A 26,194-nucleotide genomic window follows, 5' to 3' on the forward strand; every position below is an offset into this window, starting at 1 on the left:
AGTCTTAAAACTTTTCATTATAAGCAAGCTCAGTTTTTTTATTTTGCAAACAATATTTAAATCTTTGCATGTTTTGTCACATTTAGATAAAGTACAAATCTATCAAGTCAGACAGAGCTGCCTGTTAATCCAATTTCTAGATGATAAAGAAAAGGCAAAACTGCTTCATGACACAGCAAACCTCCTAACTGACCTCCTGTTTCATGGCATGGTTCATCAAATCCAGCTACACACTCAGGTTTTCTCAGTTTTCTTTAAAACAAAAAAAAAGCATGTAACAAGGGTAGTATGCAAAGCTATGGTTAACTGAAAAGTTTAACTGAGAATATATTGTGAAAAGTGCAATGCTATGCTCATTCCCTAAGAATCAGGTACTCATATACATGCTTTTGTCTCTGAATACTCTCCCAATGCTTCCTTGCTGCTAGGATTATCATATACTGAATTGGTTGGAGTTACAAAGCTCAACATATGTATGTTTTACAACTCAGCAATATTAAAGAGATTAGATCAACTCCTATTCAAATAAGCGAACGGGTGTTACTGTACACAGAACACAACCTGTTATTCCAGTTGCTATGAGTGTAGATTTTTTAAGGAAAAAAATAAAATAAAATAATAATAATAATAATAACACCAATTCTTTGAAGGCAATTTTATTTTAACGAACAACTCAGTGCATGTGTTTGACAGAACAGCTCAAAAACACCTTTTTTACCCAAAAAAAGTTTAATACATTCTTTGATCAGAGGCATTGTTAAAAAAACAGGAGGGGGGCAAAAAGGAGAACATTTGTACATTTGTTAAATGCAAATTAACCCAGTCATTCACTTTACCTGAACAACACTTTTGAATGTAACTGAATTATTAAGTGCTTCATCTCATTTAAATTCTGCAGTGCTAAAAACACAAAATTCAGACACAATAACATTGACTAAAACGCAAGTTTTTCATTTGTTTGGGATTGGAGATGCTTGCATTCAATCTCCCTGATCTCCCTACATCCAAGTGATTCTACTACATTATGTCAAATTAAAAATTAGTGGTATTCCCTTGAGAGCACAACTAAGACATAAAATTGTATTGCTCACATTTAAAAGGATAATATAAAAAATTCTTAAAATGTAACTTTGAGATAAAATTGCCTAATAAGTAGGCTTAGGACTCCCTAGACAGCTGTGGAAAAGTATTGGGTAGGGTGTTACACCAAATAAAATGATTAATGGTTTGTGATATGGATATGAAAGCTATTGATATTTAAAAAGTCAAGTTTTCAGAATCCCTAAGAGGAAAAGGTGAACTTTAATCATTTAATAATCAAAAGTGAACTTAATCATTTTAATAATAACCTCAACCTATTTATACACTTATAAAGTTAGAAGGATGTTCTATTCATACAGTTTTAGCTGTGGAGCACATTCATATTCTATATTGTGTTGATGTTTTTTGTAAAAGGAGACCAGATTTATACATATTTTAAGAAATATGAAAAAAAAACAGATTGTGTGGTTTTCTCCCAGGAAAAAAGGGTAGTGGCAAACATTGCAAGGAAAAACCCTCCAATAAAGTCTTTACAATAATCAGTTCTTAAATCTGGAATGCCGGCTAAAATCCTCTAGACTAGGAATTCCACAGCACAAACTACTAAATAAAATAATGAGATAAAGCTTTATGATCAAGGTACAATTTAATTGAAAAGGGGTTCAGTAGTATGATACTGAAGAGACAAGGATTCAAAACCACAATAACACACACGTGTCAGCAAAGTTCAGGCTGAGGCACCTTTAGTTAATAATTTGTATCCCTGTAACATGACCTTTTAATAACAATGGGTTTTTCTATAGAGGGACATTTTGAGCAAAACTTCTAAAACTGCTTCAGGGCAGTGTGGCCAGTGAGAATGTTAACACCTCAAGCGTTCTGGTTCATGAGCTTCACCATCTCACTGTACATCAGCTGGTTGGCATCCAGCCCCCAGATGAAGTCCAGGTGCTCCCAGTGGGAGATGTCCTTGTGGTACACCAGGTTGGAGATCTGGGTGAGGAGCAAAGCCACATCTTTGGGATCAGCCAGCCAGTCATGCCCTCCTGACCACAGGGCAGTGGGCACCTTCATGTCTCTGATGTGGTACTGCGGAGGAGTGGGCTGACAAATGGGAGACAAGTGAGGAGATGGTTCTGTTGCTTCGCAAGCAAGTACTGACATAAGAAAAAAATCTGTGAACCCTGTCTTAACACCTTTAAAACAAATAAAGTTATTGAATTAAGACCATTTCTGAAACTGACATTAATACTGAAGATGCACATTCTGATTCCCCATGTTTTTTAATCTTCTTTCTCCACCAAAGGTAAGATGTGACAGTTCATTCAGATATGTAACTATTATAAATATTCCTCATGCCGATAGCTGTTCGGAGCTGTAAATGAAGCACTCTCTGGTGACAGACTTGAGGACTAATCCTGAATGAACACCGTGATTATATACAATTTCCTTAGCTATGTGACTGAGGTACAAACTCTATTGGAACCGGATATTGGAGATCTCATATTTAACATTGTTATTCTAGAATAGAGCATCTCAGCAATAATTGAGGTGATGCTCCTTTAAGAATCAACAGGTTGGGCTTCTCGCTGATTAAATTCACTCACAGTCCCAGGCAAAGTTAAATGAGTTACTTCTCCAATAATCATTCTTCTTTCTGGTCGCATTTAACTGTGTTTGGGATTTAGACAGATTACAAGGATGTCCTGAGATGACTTGTCTGTATAGAATAACGTGATAAAATAGGAGTGAACTGAACTTGAGCAAGAAACCTTTAGGATTCTTACTCAACCTTCAGGGGATAAACCTTCAGTGTTCAACAGCAACTTGTCAATTATACTGTACCTGGGTAAGACCGTTGCCTCTGGAGATATAGTTTACTGACCTGCAAGGCTCATCTATATTCCAAAATACTACAGACATACAGTGTGTGTTCTATAGTTTCTTAATTTATTGGAGTGAAATTGCATTTTTGTCAATCATTACAATAAAGTATCTATCTACCGTATTATAATGGTCACAGGTTAGAGATTAAGCTTCCAGTGACAAGTAACCCTAAGACCTTTGTCAGCGGTGTTCGGACTTTGAAGTGTGACCGCTACAATTATAATCCCTTCAAGCACTTCACAGGACATTCTGAAAATACTGCTACTGTGGCATGTTCAGTGTGGAAATGGAGTCTTGGATTAAGGGCAACACGTTGCCTTTTTTCAGCCACAGCAGCCCTGGCTGATTAAGGACGAGCCGCAGCTTCAGGGGCTCTTTAAGACACACTGAGCACCTCCTCGGAGGGAAGAGCAGACCCCCATGGGGAGAACCATCCAGTGACAGTCCCGGAGGGGACTGTGATGTGTTTTTCTTTCATTTTCATTTTCTTTTCATTTCTCCTGTCCCACTATGTACCCTCACCGGGGCAGGCTGAACCTCTTCTCCCCTGTCCTGCTGTCTATCCTCACTAGGACAGGTTGAGTTCTTTTTTTTTTAGCCTTGCTCTCCTTTTCGTCCAGTTTGGCCATAAGTAAATAGGGATAGCTGCTAAATAGGATAAGGCTGTTCCCAAGTGGTGCATTTTTCTCCCAGACTGGATCCTGTTAAATAGGGACAGTCCAGTCTGGATGCCGCTGTGCAGAGCAGTGTGCTTTTTCTTTTTTCCTTTTAGTTTTTTTCTTTTTGGATTTTGCTAGCCTCCCCTCCCCTCAAACGGGGTGTGACTTTTACTGGTGTTGTCCTTCTGTGTCTCCTTCCACTCCCACACTGTTACAACACCCTCAACTTTCCAGACACTGACCCCATTTAAAGACCTACCTGGTTGTAATGTGCCATGTTTCCAGATGTGCCATAGTCAAAAGCCATCAGTTTCCTTGTCTTTATGAGCTATAAATACAAAAACAACTGTCAGTTGTCTACATTTGTGTTCAGTTTATACAGATGTCTCCTAGTACAACTCATCACAGTAGCCTATGTGAGTGAAAGGAATAAATGTTTACTTATCTTAGCTAAGGTGCAACCAAACTCATTCATAATCACAAAGTAATTGTACTGTACTTGCAATTTCATCCAAGTCTTTGGATTTTGGACTGGGGACCTTCATACCTGTAACTGTGATTATATTAGGTAATTAAAACAGTTGAAGCTGTATTTATTTGACACGCCAATGATTAAGGAACATTTGCTAAACATATGATCTACTGCATATCTGGACAATCTTGCTGATTGGTAAATATAAAATCACTTCAGTGCTAAGGTAAGTGTCAGAGTTTGAATTACATTTACGTTTAAAGCTGTGTTTAATAATAGGGTTATCAACAGATTTCAGGCAGGTATCTCCAAGCGCAACAGTCCAGGAGAGTTTGGAGGTCTGTTTAAATCAGAAAAACACAAGACCCGAGGAGAGGGTTAAAGTGGCTCAATTATGAGTTAATCACACCATTTAACCCCTCCAGCACGTGCCAGAATCAGCTGGTGATTTAAGGAGCCCTGCAAATGTTACTCTCAGGGAGCAGATGTGTGAGCCCTGGGTATAGCACGTTGCACTCCTGCTGAAGTTTCAGGTTGCTTGTTTCTCTGTTTATAATGATCTGTGGATTTATTTTTTATCTTAGAAAAAAACTGCCAACCACAGTTCATTAGCTCCCTAAAATAAAAAAGGCATTCACAAATCTGATAATCATCTTAAAATCTGGAACACATTAAAGCAATAAAACATACATATCTAATAACACACTAAATATCTCCATGTGTATAGGTTATAAAGACATAAATGCTGCGCTCCATTTAGAGTACACATTATCCTGCTGTATAAACAGTTAAAAAATTAACACTTTACCAACATTTTATGGTCATGTTCATATTACCAACCAAACTTTTGTTGTATGGTAGTTATGTGCTTTATATATATACTTTCTTGTGAACAGACTGTTATGCATTAGCAGAAAAAAAAACACTGACCTGATTATAAAAAGCTGTGCAACTGTCAAAGGTGAACTGTTCAGGAAGGAGCTCAGAACACAGTCTCGTAATTAGGGTCTTACACACGAAACTATGTTTAGTAAAATGTGCAGTTCAAAGTGTTCATTACTAAGTTTCCAGCATCCATTACTTGGGACCACTCAGTCACCCCCAGCTGGGATTTGGTCGCTGTCTTTCTGAATTCAACATTGCTGAAATCCACTAAACTAAAAGATTAACTCACTCAGTAGGAGACTTCAACACCACTGGGAGTCCCAGAGGAGTGATGTCACCATAATAAAGTCATCTTACATTACAAGTCCTTTCTTTTTCAAGAGAACTGAATTCTCTTTGTTTCAATCCTTATATTTATTGTAAAACTTAAGTGACATAAACCATTTACTATGTCAAAAGCGAAAAAAGTAATCAGTAGGCACAGAGATCTAAGGCAATATCACTCTCTTTTCTTTCCCCAGAGCCCAGGCATTCAGTAGGGGAGGTGAAAGTACAGAGTAAACTCCATCCTGAAGCCTGATTAATAAATATGACAGAGATCGGCAAAACAAACATTTTCTTAGTGGGCGGACAAAGCTCAAATCTGTGATGACAAACATTTAAAATCACTGAAAAGGTATTTTCATTAGAGAAGCATATTCAGAGGATGGAACAACAGTGTGTTCCGTTAACACTGCTACCTCATAGTTCTTGGGCCCTGGGCTTTATTCCGGAATAGGGTACCCTCTATGTGGAGTCTGCATGCTTTCTCAAAGTGCTGGGGTAGTGTGTGTCTCTAAATTGTCTGTGTGTGTCCTGCAAGGAACTAGTGTCCCGTCCAGTGCCGTGTGCTCCCTCGACAGACTCTCGATTTCTGCATCCCTTACCAAGAATAAATGGCTTTCTGATGACAGATGTAAAAGTATGTACGTTTGTCTGTTTAAAATTGCTTTCAATATTTTTTCTTTACAAAACTGAAATATTTCTTCTCGGCAATTTTACTAAATTACCCTAAGGGTGGTTGAATACAAAACATGCCACTCATATTTTAATTCTTAAAAATGCACAGCCAGTTCTAAAACACAAAGCCTGCACGCCAGATTTGAGTGACTCATGATGGCAAGGTTCCTTACCTGTCTCCAGTGAAGCATGTTCTGTACCGAGGTCCCAGCAGGGCAGTGTGTGGTGTACACAGGAGTTCGAGACTAGAGACAATAGCAGGACACTTCATGACACTGAACTTTTTCAGAAATGTTTACAAAGCAGAAAAACAAGAATTGCTTAAGCAAATAAGGGGACAGAGAGTAAAAATGAAAAATAGTTTCTGAGTAAATGAAGAATAATGGCTCCATTTTAAATAAAAATTTCCAAAATCAATTAATATCCAGAGGTAGTAAAAACGGTTTACTGAAGAGATTGTTTTTGTTCATTACGCCTCTGATGTTAGACTAAACTTACCATGTTCAGGTTTTTCTCATCAAAACCACAGAGGACGAAGAAAATATTGCCACACAGTTCATCCAGTGGGACCTCGCTACAAAATTCAGTTGCAAACCATTTTATCAGAGAGCTCTGGGGGAAGAAATCCTTTCTTCCGAAGAGTTCCTGTGGATTTGAATTGGAGGTCTTGTTAAAGAGAATTCATAATGGACCGATTCAGGGGAAACTGCATCTTAATCATTTCTTGGCATGAGCCATATGCAGATAAATGCCACGCACGTTATTCAAATTCGCAAAGACTTCAAGCAGCTAACATTAAGTCAAAGAAAATGCCCTGCTTTTTAAATCTTCAAATGCCATTTTGTTTCTTGGGATTTCTTTTTGTATTACACATGCAATAAATTATGCATTTTAATCATACTTAACAGCAAAACTTCCAAAAAATTAATTGTCACAAATTAAAGTCTAAAATGTAATCTAAACCCATGCAATGCTGCTTCCTGCACGGCTTGCTTACCCAGATAAGGAATTCTGGAAATATGGAGAGTTTGGTCATGGGGCTGGTGGCAAAATCAACTGTACCCACTGGGGCCAGTGCAAAGAATGTCTTGATTTTGCTAGCCAGCTCAGGCATGGTGGAGAAAGCTATAAAACCTAAAACACATAAAAAAACACACCAGTCACACTGCTGTTTCCCTCCTTCAGATGACATTTGCATTAAGCAGATACATATAATATACAGTGTATTACCTACATTTGTATACATACCTAACTATAGAAAACATACACATATATACGTTGTTCCTCAATGTGACTTTAGTTAAAATGTTAAGAAATATACAACACACAACTATATATAAAATATGGACTATCTCCTTCACTTTATTGTAAAAGTGACTTTTTAAATGAATGTAATGATCCTGACTCTGGGATATTTAAAATAAAATGTGTCCAATGTAGTGTTTTGTTAAGATGTTTCAGTCACTCTTACCTATGGTAGTTCCCTGAGAATGGCCCACATAGTAAATCTGTTCTTGGCCTGTGCTTTTAGTGATGAAATTAATCACTGCTGGAAGGTCTTTTTTTGCCATTTCATCAAAACTGCATTAAAAAAAGAAAAAAAAGCACCAATCATATGAGCCATTTTTAAAGAGAAAGATTAACACTGCAAAGAAAATGCACAACCTACAAGTATTTGTCATTGTTAGACTAGGGAGTGCAAAAGAGGAAATGATAACGAAAAATGCAAAATCCTTTTTTCATAAAGAGCCCACTTGTGTGCGGCCCACACAATGCTTTTTTTAACCACTGAGGGAAAGTATTTCTTCATTGCTTTTCTCAGCAGGCACCACGGTGTTCTGCTACAGGATATGTTGTTATGGGCACCATCATTGCTCTTTAGTGCAACACTTTAGCCAACAGCCATATCACTCTGCAACTCACAACTGGAAACCCACTGAAGCTAAGCAGATGTGAGCCTGGTCAGTACCTGGAGGGGAGACCTCCTGGGAAAAACCAAGGTTGCTGCTGGAAGAGGTGTTAGTGGGGCCAGCAGGGGGTCCTCACCCTGCAGCCCATGTGGGTCCTAATGCCCCAGAATAGTGACGGGGACACTACTAGATGAGATGTAAAACTGAGGTCCTGACTCTCTGTGGTCATTAAAAATCCCAGGGTCTTTCTCGAAAAGAGTAGGGGGCATCCTGGCCAAATTTCCCATTATCCTTTACCAATCATGGCCTCCTAATAATCCCCATTTATGAACTGGCTTCATTACTCTGTTCTCCTCCCAACTGATAGCTGATGTGTGGTGAGTGTTCTGGCGCACTATGGTGGATGCTGCACATTGGTGGTGGTGGAGGGGAGTCCTCATTACCTCATTGAGTGGAGTGTCCAGAAAAGTGCTATATAAGTGTAAGCAATTATAATTATAATTATTATTACTATTACTATTATTACTTTACGGTCTGAACATGATGAACCATGAGATGAACTGTACAGATCTAGACTAACATACTGACTTACATTTTAGACAGGTTTAATTTTTAATAACAGCACGTCTCATTGCAAAGCTAACAAAGATCCTTCTTATATTTAACTAGACAGATATTTATTACACATGACATGTAACATAAGAGACGTTCTGTATTAGATATATACATGAGGTATTATCCGGGTTCACAGGGTACACCCTCACCAACACAAATTTAATACAGTAAAAAAATCCAGCATTCAGGCCTGAAAGTGAAGATTGCACATATGATACAGAAATTGAATCTGCTGCTGGACCATTGCATTTGCCCATTTATTAGTCAAAGTGACCAAGCCTGAATTCATTCAGAAATGGACTCTGTGTGAAGGATGGGCAAGTGTAACAACCACGAACAAGCAATGCCGGTTTGCCTCGATACCTAAATGCCCAAAAGGCATCCTGGTCCGGGCTGAGCGTCACATGTTTCCTGGACCAGGTGTTCCCCCGGCTGTTTCCAAGCCACACGTCATAGCCAGCGTCTGCCAGGATAAAGGCCAGGCTGCTGTTGGGCAGGTTGGTGACCCAGTTGCTCCCAGCGGCCAGCAGGCCATGTTGAAGAAAGGCCACCTGCCTTGGTCCTGCAAGGAGACACAGGGTCTGATATGAAACATCACATAGTGGATGCATACCCACAGAAAAGCAAATGAGGATTTCTTTTCGGGTGTCTTTACAAAAAATGTGTAGTAACTGCGACATCAACAAAAGGGATCCCACAGTATTTTTCTTGGACTATTTCTTTTAGGAGCTGGTTGTAACGAGCACAAGAATGTAAGAACATTATAATCCAAGAACAGTTACCATTTAGCCTGTTTATTAGAACCACAGTTTATGAACCACAATATATAAATTAGAACGATGGACCATTAAAGTTCATAAAACATTCTGTTCGTAGATTTCCATACAGGCACATGATGTTGACCCATTAGATTTAATTTCAGCCCTGGGCAAAGGACAACTGGAACAGAACTTATTAGTGATCTAGAATTGAGCCAAGCATTGACAATATACACATGCAATGTTTTTTTGAGATGGAAGAGACTTGAAAACATGTTCTCATCGCACTAAACCACATTTCATGCTCTCCTTTCTAGTTTTATGATTAACATACTGTATCATGTTTTAAGCTGAGAAGCCATGATGCTTCTTGTATCTCTTCACAGCTCCATGAAATATTAATCTATGTACTGTGCTTCTGACAGGCAATAATCAATAACAACAGCAGGCTTCAGAACAAGGCACAAAATATCAACGAAACAGTTTTTATAGATTAAAGCCTGTAAACTTACCCAGTCCTGTAGAAAAATAAGTAAACATAATTTTTCTTGGTAGATTACATGTAATCTATATAACAGAACTGTTGCTCACAAGAATTGAAGAGAAGATTGCCTGAGGTTTTGTAGAGTACTTCTGAGTGTACACACTATATTGCTTTCCTGGTATTTGTTCTCCAAGAGTTTAACTATTTACCACCAGAGGGAGTCGGCTGACCATGTAATTTTGACTATAATTTTTTAGGCCCGAGGAGTTCACAAATGTCCATTTCACAAAAGACCTCTCTTTCGTTTTCTTTTTTGGGATCTTTATCGCTGAGATCCGCCAGAAACAGGATATGCACTCCACTTTTCAGCAACACAAACAGTACTGTAGCTGATATGATTGTTTAACTTCAAATCAACAATTCTCCTTACCAGCTTCCCCCACCTCGGTTTGTGGCATTTTTTGTGTAATTTACAAAACCCTTTTGTTGTCTGTTAAATTAACAGGGTCTGTTATTCTGCTGTCCAGACATTTTGTGCACAGCTGACTTCTCTGGAGTTGCTGGAGACATGGGCGAGGCCACAGCAAGAATCGAATATTTTTTAAACCTTCATCTGCTGAAATCTGAGCCCCTTCTAATTGCAGCTCAAGGGAGTTCTGTAGAATGCATCTCATAAAATGTGACATGACAAAAGAGAAAAGCCCAGTGCTTGTGTACTACTGGAAATGAATACTGGAACAAGTATTTTCTCAATGAACTCAAACATCACATCAAGAGATTGGAATGTGGTTGAAAACAGACAACTTGTTTTTTTTTCCTACAAATCTCATTCACATGCATGACAACATGGATAAAAATCAGGACATAAAAAACGGTGGCTGTATGATATGGAAGTTTTTTTCTCACTACCTTGACATCAGGAATAACAAAGCATAACAAATCATAACAAAGCAGAAGTGTTATCTTAATCCTGTCTTAACCCCTTAAGATGTATTTGTAGTGGTAACATCTTCAGCAATTTTAGTAAAAATCCGAAACAAACCCCCTGGAAAACATTTTTGATATTTTAAGATCTGAATCATCGAAGGGTAATGAGAAATTGAAAACACAGTATGTGCTCTGATTAATTATCAGCACAAGCAATAAATTGCTGCCGCTCCTCCCAAAACAATTCATTTGAACCCTGGGGAGGGGGCTGACATCTCTTGTATCTAATTAATGAATCTGATTAATGTAATTGTTATTTCCAGCTAAGTGCATGAAGTGATAGACTTGTTGGTGCACAATTAAAATGAATATTCATCACACTACCAGCACACTTCTAACCTATAGAGTGGAAAGTGAGGCATAGAGAATCACTGGCAGCTCATTTCACACTCATTCAAATGCCCTGATGAAGGACTGGCATAGAGGGAAACAATCTGATGGTTGTCTAATTAGTGAAAACATTTTAGAATACATTTATGATCAATCCACCAACTTGTTTTCCAGATTAGAAGAATTAAGGAACTGCATAGATGTAGAGAAAATAAAGGGAAAAACAAAATCCATCAGCCTTCTCTTGCATTTGTAAGGAAAACACTGACCATTATAATAAATCATGATTTTCTTATTTAAACCCAAAAGATTATTTATTGCACCCTGTGTAAATAACTCCAGCTTCCCTTAACTTCATGAGAGGACACTTGAATGAAGGAAAAGAGCTACATTAATACACCTACAGGAGAATTTATGCTAAGGCAACTTACTCATACTTATCATTCGAGTTGGTTCTGTATAGTGTCTATACAACAGAGAGAGCTGGATGCAGGCCAGAGGCTTTGGAATATGCTTTTCACCATTTAGTTTCCCCAAATTAGATTAAAACCACTGTTTAATTACCACTTTGCTCATTAAAGAAATATCAGAAGCAAAGAACAGGAAATAGGAAAAAACAAATTAATTGCTGATTTCTAGTAGCCTATGTAGGAGTGGATCCCCGTTTACCATTTGATATCTAAATCCGTGAATCAATGCTCGGGATTACTACCTGCGAGTGTCAAAGATTACATTTCCTATTTGCTCTCCCTTTTTAAATCCTCCCAGACAATGGGATTCAAAACCACTTGGATGGTTTCATCATAAGAAAAGCAGTTCTCATGCACCCTACAGGCAAGATCAGTCAGGACTGGTTGCTGTCATTGCTTATTTTAGGCAGCTATCCTGCTGCGCATTAGTGCTGCCATGTGGAGTGCTGGCAAGGGGCTTACACTGGTGACATACATGTGGCAGACATCCAGATCCCCGTCATAATGTGGCTGGGGTGGTTACACTACATGAACAGGATGCTGGTTTATGCACAGTAAATCTGTATGGCTCCACACACGAGTTAAGAATGTGCCTGGCCACAGCTTCTCGCACTCCTACTCCTTGTGTTAGGTCTCCTTGCTTGTAAAATTCATGATAAAGGGAACAAGTGGCAAAGTGACCAAAAATAAATGGGTTATGAAACCGAAGACAAGTGTGCCGTTTATATTTTTGCAGATAGATTTCTATGAATGTAACAGACTTATGTGTCATGTCGCATATTTCTCACTGGAGCTCACAACGGCCCTTAGAACTAAATCCAACTGGGTTTGGAGACTTTTTTTGCAGATTTTGATTTAACTCCCTTCGTGTGAGCATTGGTTAACAATTTGAAGAACTTGTGACAGAAAATGGGTTGGTATATTTGTGAGAGACCACATACAGTAAGTACACAACTGCAACTAAATACAGAACCAGTAATGCCGAATATAGTTACGTGTTAAGATTCACCCTACAATTCCAAAGACAAGGCGGAATTTTGATTGTGGTGCTTTATCATTACTGTGCTCTGTCAAGCAAGGCCTTTGTTGTAAGACCATATACAGCAGTTATCATCTCAAAGGACTGACAGTACTTGAATTTAAAGTGTAATACATCAAGGTTTAAGAGAGGATTGTCTTTTTAGTACTAGGGCTACAAGGAACTCACTTCAGAACCTACTTAACATCTCACTGTTTACTGTGTTCACACTTTTTGAACAAGCACGTATTGATACCTCACAGTAACAGAGATACTGTATGGCTTCCTTCTCTCTGTTGAGCTCACTAATGGTAAGAAGTCAGACATAACTTTCTACCTCTCATCATCGTGTTTGTAGAGATTTATATTTAGCTTGGAGTTTTGGTATTTTACAGTGTGAAGCAAATGTTAGGAGAATACTCTCAGATGCTCCTACGCCAGAAGATGTTTCTCCAGCTTCAGTATGACAGGAAATGCAAGTTTTCATTAAGGACTGAGTTATATTTATTTGGCCATGTTATGTTATAATTACAAAGTACTAAGGCAAGGCAGGGTGCTTTAGAGTGAGTTTTGTCAAATTGAATACACTTCAATACTTCAAAAATGTTTTTCAGAACCCATTACAAATTGCCAGTGTCATCACAAATTCAGCAACTTCAATTGCTTCTGATCTATCTTAAACGCACAGTACCTGCTGCATTCTTCTTAATCCCATGTGGGATTCTGTTTACACTCAGGATATAGCCATCTTCAGTAACGACTTCGTACTCCTCCACAGGATAACCCCAGTACGAAATGATCTGGCTCTACAGGAGAGAAAGAAACCAAGATAAATTATCTGTCCATGGCCCCTATCAGACTGTGGTGATGCAATCCCTAATGAAGATAAGCATAGTATTGGCTAGATACACTATTTTTGCATTTCTTAAGAAGACATTTTGTTTGATGTTAATGTAGGAAGTGTTCATTTATTTAAATTTAAAAAATCAAGAATCTTTTAGCATTGCTATAAAAACCAGAGCACATTTTATTAATCAAAATGGTATGCTGTCACACAGGGATATTTTAAGGGATTTAAAGTCATAGTTTTTCAACAAGTAAGCAATGCAGAATCCATTAGAGAAAAAAATAGAAGCCTCCCCAAATTCAGCTTGTCATTTCAAGCATCTCAGGTTTTTTTTTTAAACTCAGAACTTGAAAGTTTTATCCCCCTTCCAGATATGCTATAAATCCTAATCAGAAACTTCAAAGAAAATGCGTGAGTGTGCTGGCTTCAGCCTTGACATGCAATCTGTCCATGAATTATTAAACACACGGTAGTTTCCCACTCCCTCTGGGCCTGCAGTCTGGATATTCTACTTTGGGCCACTTAAGGATAAACCCTGCTGTCGGTTCAACAAACATTAAGGAGAAAGAGAAAAAAACCTCTTATTTCCATCCAGCTCTAATGTGACTCATTTGGTACAAAAATAGATAAAAAGTGTCACATAGAATAAATGTACCTTTGTGTGGCCATTTTACAGAAGGCCCAATTTACATATTTTGTTCACCTTGATGTGTTTTAGTTCTCTTATTCTAATAAAATTATATTTACGCTAGTATAGCGCAATTAGAAGTTGCAAGAATAATATTAACAGGAAGCATAGTAGCAGCATTTGGTGGAATTCAAATAGTTTATGTCCGAGATTTTGATCACTGGGCTGAGCATTAATGTAAAATGCAATGACTTAGGATCTGAATTTTAAGATGAAACTTGGGACAAAAGGTTATGTGTGATGCTTTGATTACAGTTTCAGCACCAGTGCTAGCAGCAACTGCACCACTCTTTCGGTGGGGACTTTTATAAATTTACATTTACATTTTAAAAGAGTAATCTCTGGAAGGCCTTCTCACAACTCAATGCTATATACAGTATATATATATTAACCTACATTGTAGATGAGTTTACTTCTGAGCAGGTACTGCAGCCTGCATTTTATGTAAACAGAAAACACGAGGTCATTTCTTGTCAAAAGAGAAAATGCACCATCATTGAAGAAAGGAAGACGGTATAATATGACTCAGGTCTCAAAATGCTGATCTGTTTTGCCAAACAGACAGTTAATACAGAAGCCACGTCTTGCCCTAGCAGAGAAGCTATGGACAATATCGATATTGAATTGGCACAGGAAAATCACATGGCACGTTGCACTAAATTACGTAGGCCTGCAATCAGTTGAAGTTCTTACTAGTAACCAGTATTACATTAAATAACAGACAGTGTTTTAATATGAAATGTCTGTTGTTTAAATGTAGCAATCGAGACATGTATGTAAGCCTAATTATATTTTTACTTGATATTCAATGAATATTTTGTAAGGATGTAAGGCCAGTCGACAGATGCTAATAACAGGGGGACAGGTGAAGGGCACAATATAAGCAATCACGAAAAACCTTTCTTATGGTTTCATTTTTGGTGAATGCAGCTCTGCTCATGCAGGGATTTATTCACTTATTAACACCGTTGACCTGAACATTGTGCATTTGAAGTACCTGCAGCACTCATGGCACTCCATCACTGCTGCAGGCTTCGGAAGGCATTGTGTTGACAGTGTTGCACACAATTCAATGTGCCCTTAACACTGGCATTTCCTTCCCTAAACACTTTAGAGTGTCAATATCTCATGATTGGCCAGTGAATTTCACCAGTCATTCTGTAGCGAGATGTTCAACCACTCTTTAAACTGCATTCACACTGGGCTCTACTTTACAATGTGTGTGATGTTTTTGTCGACAGCCTGTTGCACACAGGTTATCAAAACAAGGCTCCAGCCATCCAGGCACGCACTGTGAATGAACATGAAAACTTTGAAAAAAAATTCAGCGTTATTAAAGAAAGAGGAAGGAATTTGATAAACACAGTAGATCAGCGTTACGGCCTCTCCTGTAGACTTCTTCTTAGCTCTCTAGCTCATTCGTTTCCAACTACCTTCCTTTTTTGACTACAAAATATAGAGAAGACTTTTCAAAAGCTTTGTTAATGCTGTCACATAGAACACAAATTAGACACGCATGCAAGAAGTAAGAAATTGAACAACAGGATATTGCTGATTATACATAGTACTCTTTTTAATATTTCACTTCTGGACTGAAATGAGTGAAGTGTCAAACCCTCATTGTTACAACACGGTAACCCAAGAGAAAATGTTCTTTTTATAATACATTTACTTCCTCTTCTTTTTTCAGCCCCCTCACCACGGGCTGATTTGTCTCATTGGAATGTCACAGCCTGCAAAAGAGCAAGATGTGGGCTAAAAAAGCAGAACTCCCCATGGTGTAGTTCCTGCCTTCAGCTTTCTTTCTAAAAGGTGCTATTTGCAGATGAAGGCCAAGGAAACAATGGCTCTTAAAAGCCGTTGCTAACATCTGAACAAACCGCTTATTTCTGGCCAGAGTGAAGAAACAGTTTATAAAGATATAAATGTGTAAAGGAGTAGAAATACTCCAAGTTTTGTTCTGGGACCATACATAGGACTAGTACAGTATGACAGGGGTTAAAGCTTTGTGGTAGAACTCTTCCGCCTTGTGCAAAGGAGAAACATGTTTACCCACTGCGTACGTAGGCGAGATCAGGATGACTGGCCTGTGGGACTGTAGCCTGTTCCTGGCACAGAATGACAGAAGCCCCATATCAGATTTACTTGGAAGCTTTTGCGTGGATCTGTAAAGAGGCATCCATACTGATCCATGCGTTAGTGGGCTTGGGGGGTCATAAGTCGCAAGGTCCTAACTTTTTGCATAGACAATATAAGTCTTCCACGATACATGCAAGAAGTACTGTCTCCCACTGAAAGACAGAGATCCTTCTCTCAGAATCAAGATGCCCGTTACAGTTGATCCTCCCTCATCCAAATCAACCTCCTGGTACAATCCAGCTTTACAAATAATATACCACATTAAAGAGCACCAGGGTATCATAACAATTCCATGATCTTCTCAGCCTCTCTGAGAAACAGAAACTACAGAGCACACTTACCTTACAGGACACCTACTTCCAGGGACAAACTACAGTCCCTACATCCTGGATCTCTTGCTTAAGCTGGATCTACTAGTAGGGATGTCATCTTCACGAACATAAAATTATGTAAAGCATTTCATAAAAATTATCGAAAGTCATTTCCATTTGAATTTCTTAACGCACATGGCTTCCACCTCGATGTGTCCCTTGCAATCTAAAGCACCACACTATTTCACTTCCTGTAGCATCTGTGCTACTCAAAATTAGCCTACTATACCACTACCGCCACAATGTTCACCCAGAAAATCAAACTTAAATAGAGATATTTCAACAGCCCTTTTAACCATTAATATGGAAGTTTATTATCTGAGGTTCAGACTGATTAAACCAAAACCAACTGAATATGTTCTTCATGGAGATGCAGATAACAGATAGTATAGTATATACAGTATATCATTACTATATACTGTATACTCGCAGCTCCTTGGTAGCTCGCCGTGATCGTATAGTGGTCAGTACTTTACGTTGTGGCCGCAACAAGTTTAAACTGCAAGATTATCTTTTTTAATATTTCAACTGTTAGCCAGATAGGACAACAGTACATGAGAGACGGATTTATTTAGGCATTAAACCACAGATCTAATCACAGCCTTGGTATTAAGGCAATACAAAATTAATAGTTAGCTACCTATTTGGCCACAATCATACAAAACCCCTCATATAAGACTTACAATAAAACAAGAAGATTATCAGAATGACTGGGTAAATGCAAAGGGATCTAAACTGCAGAACTTTTTCACAACATACACAGTATACCACACACAGCGGTTACATGAAATCATCACATCTAATCTTTTGTTCTTTCCCAATGTACATATTTTTAGATTTTATGAGGAAAAAGGCCGCTTTCACAATTCCTTCTCAAGCCCTGAGTACTCGAGGATGACAGGGCTCACTGATGTGCTGTAACAATGCGCGTGGGCCACTTACAATGTTCATGTTCACTTCGGGATCCAGTCCCCTTTGGCTCCTGCTGAAGACGTCCTTGCCTTTGACAGCCCCCAGAATGAAGAGGGCCACACTGAACAGCAACCACGCCATCTCTGGTCTGCAAAAGAGAGAGAAAGCCAGTTCATGAGCCAAGGCTTTTTTTTACTCTAGTTGTAATGATTGTTACGATTCTACACAGCAACAAAATGGCTCTTTAGAGACAATCCTCTCTCAGAACTTACCAAGTTAGGATAAATCTTGTCTGAAACCAATGCCACAAGGCTCCCAGCTTAAAATGTTTACTGTTGCCCAAATTCAGGGCTGGTCTGGATTAATATACTGCAATGGGAACAGGTTCTGTGTGAGATTTGGAGACACCTCCTTTAAACAAAACAGAATAATTTCTTGATTTATTGTGCTCTTCTACTATGGCAGCTTAAGAAACAAAAAGGGGTGCCGTTTTCTGTCAACAATCTTATCATATAAGCAAAGAAAAAAAAATATTTGTTTTCAGTTTGTCTTGGCCAACATAATCACTGTTTAAAAAATGGGTTTGTAATTGAGAAATAAATAACAGCCCATATGAGAAATCCTTATCACAAATTAAATATATATGGTAGTAAATTTCCATTTCACCAATTTCAATCTTTAATGTCCAACAATATTCCAAGATTTTCTGTATTACCATTAGGAGAAGTTAACTTTTTATTATTTTAACATACATGGACTGCTCCCCCACAATTAACACTGTGTATTTATGAAGGCAATGCATTGTATGTTATCACTACTTTTACATTTGTAAGTTATATCAAGTTCGTAACCATCACCATGTACAGGCCTTGATACAATAAGAAACAAGAGACAAATCGAGTATGTTTTTTCCATTTATATTATTATTATGATTCACAATGTTTTATTCTTTTGATTTAATAACAACATACAGCCTAAATGCTCTTTATTAAACACGTTTATACTATTAGATATTAAATAGAAATATCTAAATTAATTCAATTATAGTAGTAGATTTGATCTAGAAAATGAGACTATTTAATTGTAAAAGAGGTTATAACATTTGCAATCAGTGGAATAAACTAGTTACTCCCCAAAATATGTATTATGTAAATTAGCCAGCTAATGTTATATCAAAACATCAACGTTAATTTTCATGTTATCCATCCTTTATGGCTTTTAGAATTTAGGCTATAAAACACAATGAATAAGTTATTTTAAACAAATATTTGAGCTGCTGCAAGACCAGGAATTGGATACATACTGTACCTTATAAAAGGTCCAGGTTTAATCTTTTTTTTCAAACCCTACTCTTTATCAATACTTAACCAAATATATCTTGAGTGATTAAATAATTTTAAAGCCTATGATCAACAGATTGAATCATTCCAAAAAAAAAGCTCAGAAATACATTTTCTTCGCCTACATACTGTGGAAACACATGACCAGTTGCAGCACAGCACGTCTTCCTTCTAAGGGTTTAGAAAAAATCCCCCTTTGTACATTTTAAAACTACTAACCTTCAGTTCTTTAGTTAATTTTGGCAGTCAGATTCTCTCACTTTCTCACATCTCTCACATCAAAACACTGAAGAGAGGAATTCACAAACAGTGGGTATAGAAAGTATTGACCCCCATTTTATTTTGCGACATTTAGTTGTGTTATAACCAGAAATCTTGATAGACATATTATTTCCCTTTTATCCTTACAACATCCAGTACAATTTTGATTTGTTTAAAAGTTTTGAGCTAAAAAAGAATTAGTTGAAAAGAAAAACCCTAAAAATCATCATTAGAAACGTCTTCACTCATTAAGCATTAACACTCCTTAATAAGCTTGCCCCAACTAGATCCCCTCAGAATTTAAACAATATGTTGATTGGAACCCACCTGTAATTAAAGTAGTTAACAATTCAGATTGAATACACGTGTCTGTGTGATTTCACCCCATTGGATGTTGTATACAAAAGAGAAGACAAAGGATCTTCCACAACAAATTAAGGAACAGAAATGTTCACAGACAAGTCATGTGAGGGATATAAAGATGTCAAAGGAGTCTCCCACGGTCCACTGTTTCTTCAATTGTCTCGGAATGAAGGACACACAAACCTTATCAGAATCTTTAACGGCCAAGCCTGCAAAATTCAGCAGCTGGGCAAGGGCCTTGATCAGAGAAGCTGTCAAGAGGCTGAAAACAACCCTCAGAGACTTACTGGGTCAATCCCAAACTTAGTTCTAATTAGCAAGAACTGCAGGGGCCTCTAAATCGGAACATTTCAATTAATATGATTTGTAAAATAATACGTAATGTTAATATACAGTTATTCCTTTGTCTCGTGCTTATATATAAACTGGATGTCACCGACAACTTCGTTACTTCTTTAAGAACGGCATACAGTATATGCTAAAATAGACGTACGTAATATAATATAATTGCTCACACCTGAGGAAGGCTCCACGGCCGAAACTTTCTTCTCTTTTCACCATGGAATAAACCTATTTCTTGTTCCTTTGCGGCCTACGCATGCTGACGCAGCTCCCCACCCGAACTACGTAATAAAATAGTACGTAATAAAAGTGATAGTAGCGCGTACAGTAGGTATGTTGACTTACAAAGGCATGTACTTTACCACCCGTACATGAAGGAATATAAAGTACTTGCACATACTTATTCTCCACAATTCCTGAATATCCCTACTTAAATTAACCATAAATGTTGAGTTTTATCGCAATAAAAATACAACTATTCCACTGACACCCAGATGTGACAGATAACATTTAAAAGCTTACCCCAGGATATCTGAAGATTCACTATTGTGTACTAAAGAATCCACATACAGCTCTACTAAATGATATATACATTAAAGTTCGTTATCAATAAATGTGTCGTGACTGGAAACCAACTGTAGTTAAATATTACAATTTTCCACGCGACGGATGCTAAAGTCATTATGTAGTAATGATCTTATTTGCACTGTATTCGGGAAGGTTCTAATTTGATTCAGTGTTCCGCTTAGTGCAGTATTAGTACGGTCCATGTGCTGTGGTGGTTTAGACTAATCCCCTACTTCAGTAACCTCTAGAGGGCAGCAGATGTTACCATGGACTTGTTGCAATTGAGAACAGTTTTAGTACGGAGCTGGAGACTGAGACCGAGTTCGTTGCAATTGGTCTTAAGCTTGCAGACCACGAGCTGAACACTAGTACGCCCCTTTCAGTTCACTGCAATTCACCCACAATGTCTCATAATGGAGATGGGGGAAACGGTGAATGAGTCAACAATATATAGCTCAGGTACTCCATAAATCTGAGCTGCATGGTGGAGTGTGAGGAGGAAGCCATGTTTGAAAAAGGCTCCCATGAGGTCCCGTCTTGAATACGCAAAAAGGTGTGTAGCAGCCTCTGAAACGATGGGGGGGACCTTGTGGTCTAATCTGACAAAAAATTGAATTATTTGGCCTTAATGCCAAGCATTATGTCTGGTGAAAGAAGAACACTGCTCATCATTCACAAAACATCACTCCCACATTGAAACATGGTGGTGGCAGCACGAACGTTGTGGGGCTGCTTTTTATTGGCAGGGACTGTAGACTTGTCAAAATCCAGGGCAGAATGGATGGAGCAGAATACAGGCAAGCACAGTCTACAAAAGATATCAAACTGGGACAGAGATTCATATTTCAGCAGGACAATGACCCCAAATGCAAAGCAAGTCAGTGACCCAGTCCAAGTCCAGACTTGATTCCCCTAGAACACCCGTGGCAGGCACTGAGGAATGCTGTACACCCCTGCTCCCTCTGTAACCCGCACCAGCTGGAGCAATTTTGCATGGAAGAGTGGGTGAAAATTAAACCCGCAAGATGTGAAGAGCTGGTTAAAACATACTGTTTAAAGACCTGAGGCTGCAATTGCTGCAAAGGGGGAAGCAACTAAGTATTAAATGTCTAGTCTCAGGGGGCTGACTACTTGTCCAAGCTGGATTTTTCAGTTCTCTATTTTTTAGATTTTTTTTAGAATAAAACAATCATGCTCTGTTAAAATGTTAAGTATGTTTTTGTTAATTATAGAAAAAATACTATTCAAATGTGTTGCAATATGAGGTAGAGAACCAAGGGGTTTCAATATAATGTACTGTATATATACCCAAAATGGGTGTAGAAATTATGACTTCTGCAATATTATTGTAAATTGTTATGATGCCATTTCTCACTTCCACCCCCTGATCTGCCATGTATTGGGGCTGCTGGTGCTTAATGGCTGCTGTCCGTCACCCAGCAGTGTGCTGGGCTTCAGTAGTGGATACATCCTGACCACTCCCAGACAAAGGGTTTTCAGGTGCCCTGGGATGAACAGCACTCTACATCTGCAAGAAATTACTTAATATTCTTCAACAGCTGTCTGTTTCTAAACTACTGCAATTTGATTATATACTGTGCTATATCAGGAATTATCAGTGCAGTGTGCAGGATTGTAATAAAATGATATGGTTATGAGTTTCACTGTTATATAATTTGTACTGTAAAGTATACCTTAGTTCAAGTGCCAGTGTAAATAACATCATACAGATACAGTAGAACACACCTGATGTACAGATACATCAGGTGTGTTCTAGAAAAAAATATTTAAAACATGCAAATAAAAAACTAATTTCACTTAAGACTAAGTTAATAGGGGGGGTTCAGGTCCATAAGGGTTAAAATCCCACATAAAATCAATTACACATTGATTAATGTGAGATGTTTATATAGTTGTACTAAAAGTATTTTTTACACTAAACGTTTGTTAATGTTGATCAATTTAATGTAAAATGTGGAGGGAAGACTTGTTAGTGGCGGGTGGCGATCAGGGTGGAAAATACAGGAGTCCTGCACAAGAACACTTTAGGATACAAGCATCTTCATATTCTCATTCTACTAATTTAGGGTTTCAGACAGTTATTAACTGTAGACTGTTTTAAATTATTTATAAAGTTCTGTGATTGTTTTTCAGGAATGACTTAGTTTAACTGACAAATTCTTCGAATCAAATTTTGATTCTACAATGATTTTATACGGTAGCTTACTTGACCGGTTTTATTGACTTTACAGTATAAAACAAGGTACAGACCTCGAAAAAGCCATTTTATAATTTCATTTCGTAAGTGTGCGAAGAGATGAAGGTTGCCGGAAACATACTTAGAGATCACCCACCTACAGTACCTGTGCGTCATTTAAGGGGAACTATTCATGCCAGTACATAAGATTCAGCTTATCCGTCCGTCAGTCCGTCAAGTTGTCTGTTACTGGCCATTGTCGAAGTGCGTTAAAGTGAGAAGTAATTCGTCTTAAATTAAGAAATGGTACAAAAATACTCAAATTGCGATTAAAGTGAAAACCGTTTTTACTGTTAAGTTTCTTCTGTTGGGTTGGTGGTTTTGTCATTAGCTGATGTGGTTTATAAAAACAATGACAAAGCCTGCACTATCTTAAAATTGAGCTTTGACAAGTTTGTTTATAACCAACAATACATAGTAAAGTTATTTTCTGTACTCACCAAAATTATGCAGCAAGTTTCGGTTATGCAAGCTGGAATGGATTCATTTAAATTAAAAGAGTAAAACAGGAAGTATTTAAACAAACGATTAAAAACCTTGTATATACAATAAAAAGGAAAACGTGTACTAGACGACGAAAATACGGGCCAACCTACTTTACTTAGAAGACGTTATTTAACACAACTTCCACAAAACTCACTACAGCCTTAAGTTCTGAAGCAGATGGGCATCAACTGACTGATGCGTAACATCATGTGAGCGAAGTCCTCGCCCACCAATCCTACATGCGCCTACTTATTTTAAAGAGCTAGGGTAGGGGTTTTGTTTAGCTGTTCAGTTTGCACACTGGCTACACATTAAAACCAATTTCAACAACTCCACTGGTGTCACTGCCTCTTTGCTCGGATGTTTAAACGAGGCACGTGATACTAACAACTACACAATCTATATCTTGTGGTTTAAGTCCTGGCTTAGCTAATTAAGAAATTCACGTACAGTAGGTACAGTAGCTGCATCAGCATGCGTAGACTGCAAAGGAACAGGTAAAGGTGTATTCCATGCTGAAAAGAAAAGAAACAATGTCTCGGCTGTGGTACCTTGTTCTACACCTGACGAAGGCTCCACTGCATTGTCACATTGTCTGTTTTCTTTTCAGCATGAAATAAACCTTTACCTGCCCCTTAGCTGATAGAGTATAACGTACAGGCGTTTACAGTACTTACTTACATAAGGCGTGATTAAGTTTTGATTCTCATGTACAAGCCCACACATCATTCATTTATTCAAAGAAAAAATATTCTGTACACTATATGCCCAATAGGTATATAAAAATATATAACCAGATTGGGTACGCAGTAAATTAAACATAAACAAAATGGACGTAGTGTTTTTCTTAAATCTAGCAAGTACTGAAACACTCTGCAGTGTTAACTTTCTTGCCACACTTGTTTTATATGTTTTGTTTACATTCACGCATTTCTTTAATTCCCTGGAAAATAATTTAAGATCGAAATCGTGAATTGTGTTCGGGAGTGGTGAGGTCATTGCTGCGATTCCTCCAGCGGACATGTAAATCCTGGGAACGTTCTGGTGGGCCAGCATCTGAATCGGTAGTAAGGTGGGAGTGTAGCTGTGACGTTGTACCCGGTGTTATGCCAAGTAGGCCTGGAAACTGAAAATTAGTTACAATATATCATTTAAATTACTTATATATTTATTTTTTCTATTTTACAATGTCGCGAGTGTTAATAGTCGGAGCAGGGCTGACGGGCAGTTTGTGTGCTTGCCTGTTGCGAAGAGAAATGGCCAGTGGAGTACACATTGTTGTCTGGGACAAAGCGAGAGGTGCAGGTTAGTTCTCTCATGTCCGACTGAATCGATGTGTTCGTGTTCAAGAGCAATACGAGGGTTGACCCGTTTTTACAATTTTGTAGTACACATTGTTACAGTCAATCCACGCTGTCCACGTTTTCAGTTTTAGCATTTTTTTAAACAAATAACTTTTGTCGATTACGTGCAATGGCTTTTAAACATCTGTGGTTAATATAGTTTTCGGCGAGTCTACTGCCGTTCCTTTCTATACTGTATATACCACTCTGTTCACTGTATAGTGCCCGTAACAAACATGATTGGAATTTACTTTAACACGGAAAGTTAATGAATGCGGATATCTGATAACAACGGGTCTACATTACAATTATGAACAGGACCCTTCCTAAGATTGCACTTTGCAATTTAATTTTTAATACTGGTTTAGACTAGTGTGGTGCTTAAAAAGACGTCTTCACGCGTGAAGGGATAATTCGTGACAACGGGAACGAGTATTCACACACCTCGCTTTGAGAAATACATGCTTTTAGCTAAAACTGAACTTTTTCGATTTGAAAGGAACTGACCTCTCATGACCTATATATATATAAAGTTAACACTTTTAACATCCAATACATGTCATGACGGTGGAGGATGCATGGACAAGTAATAAAAAAATGCACTAATGAGATTTAAAACTTTATATTTTCAATGGGAATTATGCAATCCTGTGTAATTATGATGAAATCATAATCTAATAGGAGAAATCGTACTTACGTCAAATTAGAACTGACACGAGCTGCATTTGCGAAGCGCCTTGTGTTTATGAAAGGCGCGTCATTAAAATAATTTAATAATATTTTCGAATGAATAGAAAAAATAATTTGCAGAACACCGGTAAGAGCTTTTGGTGGTAATCTTCTGAAAGCATGCCCTCTTGGGCTAGCCTGTCCAGCGGGCTGTGTCGAATAGGAATACACAGGCAGGCCTGTGTGTTTATTTGCAGCCTTCTTGATGGTTCCCGGACGGCAAGGTGGCACAGTGGAAAGTAGCTTCACAGCCTTGTAGTCTTGGCTTCAATCCTGGCACCGTCTGCTTGGAATTTAGGTCTTTTGTCTGTACTTGACGTGGGTGTTCTCCTGGATCTCTGCTTTCCTCTCAGTACAAAGACGTGTTGTCCAGATTATTGGTACTGTATATGTAATTAACCCCATGAGTGCAAGGAGCTGCACTTTGTGGTCTTTGCCTGCCGGTTTAAGCTTTTCATCACCGAGACCACTCCTCTCGCATCGCTCTGCAGTGTGGATGCATTTTAGCCCAAAGCTGAAGTTCAGGACTTTAGCTGGTTCACTTTGTCCTAATGTGTTGAAATAGCAAGAATGTTTACATTAATGTTGTGCTGATCATTATTCTTAAAGTGAAGTTGATGCAATTAGAGGTAGATGAATTTTAACTTAAAAATCTGAAGCATTAGGACATTTTTGTAGGTAAAAGTTTAGTGATTGTGAAAGTTTTTTGGTATTTTATTATTTTTGTTGTGTGATTTTAGTTATAGTGTATATTTGCAACCCTTCAACCTAAAAAAACATGAGGAGTACATTTTTGCACTAGGCTGGTGTTTAATTATTTGCTTGCAGAAAAGATTTATTTAGCTGCATTGTTCTGCTTTGATGTAAGAAGGTTGCTACCCTTGGGAACAGGCTTAAACCTTCAGAACATATTTCAGAATAGCTCTCTTTACTCAGCCTTAAGTGCTAGAAAGTTAGTCTCTCAGTGTATGTCTGGATTTGTGATAAGTATTGAAGCATTAAGTTACATTCTTGCCTCTTGTTTGTTTGAAGTG

At 38.1% G+C, this 26,194-nt stretch overlaps 2 protein-coding genes across 8 annotated transcripts in view; one reads left to right on the forward strand and one right to left on the reverse strand.

Moving 5' to 3' along the window:
- Nucleotides 1-640: 640 nt before the first annotated feature.
- On the reverse strand, nt 641-25,596 carry lipf (lipase F, gastric type). 6 transcript variants are annotated; one of them, XM_088634804.1, is made up of 11 exons: nt 23,199-23,320; nt 23,043-23,074; nt 17,503-17,620; nt 13,207-13,321; nt 8,832-9,030; nt 7,415-7,524; nt 6,941-7,077; nt 6,442-6,588; nt 6,117-6,188; nt 3,847-3,915; nt 641-2,145 (listed from the first exon to the last, which is right to left on the reverse strand). In XM_088634804.1, the coding sequence occupies exons 3-11, from the start codon at nt 17,611-17,613 to the stop codon at nt 1,912-1,914; spliced, it is 1,194 nt and encodes a 397-aa protein (XP_088490930.1). In that variant the 5' UTR covers nt 17,614-17,620; nt 23,043-23,074; nt 23,199-23,320; the 3' UTR covers nt 641-1,911. The 6 variants fall into 6 exon arrangements, with proteins under 6 accessions (XP_088490930.1, XP_088490932.1, XP_088490929.1 ...); XM_088634806.1 differs by lacking the exons at nt 23,043-23,074; nt 23,199-23,320 and adding an exon at nt 25,129-25,596; XM_088634803.1 differs by having other exon boundaries at nt 23,043-23,277.
- rnls (renalase, FAD-dependent amine oxidase) overlaps nt 24,132-26,194 on the forward strand; it is a 48,921-nt gene continuing 46,858 nt past the window's right edge. For both annotated transcript variants that reach the window (XM_088634807.1, XM_088634808.1), the window contains exon 1: nt 24,132-24,393. In XM_088634807.1, the coding sequence (XP_088490933.1) occupies nt 24,276-24,393 (118 nt within the window). In that variant the 5' untranslated portion in view covers nt 24,132-24,275. The remainder of the gene's footprint in view (nt 24,394-26,194) is intronic.

Source organism: Lepisosteus platostomus, chromosome 6 (genome assembly GCF_059453375.1).
Source record: "Lepisosteus platostomus isolate fLepPlt1 chromosome 6, fLepPlt1.hap1, whole genome shotgun sequence".
In the NCBI taxonomy this organism is placed as follows: domain Eukaryota; kingdom Metazoa; phylum Chordata; class Actinopteri; order Semionotiformes; family Lepisosteidae; genus Lepisosteus; species Lepisosteus platostomus.

Coding starts and splice junctions, on each gene's coding strand:
- lipf (XM_088634801.1), bottom strand. CDS start 19,997: ATGGTGAAAAGAGAAGAAAGTTTCGGCCGTGGAGCCTTCCTCAGGTGT. Junction 7,078..7,414: donor TTCTCAGGGAACTACCATAG/GTAAGAGTGACT, acceptor TATGTGTTTTAG/GTTTTATAGCTTTCTCCACC. Junction 6,189..6,441: donor ATGAGAAAAACCTGAACATG/GTAAGTTTAGTC, acceptor TATTGTCTCTAG/TCTCGAACTCCTGTGTACAC.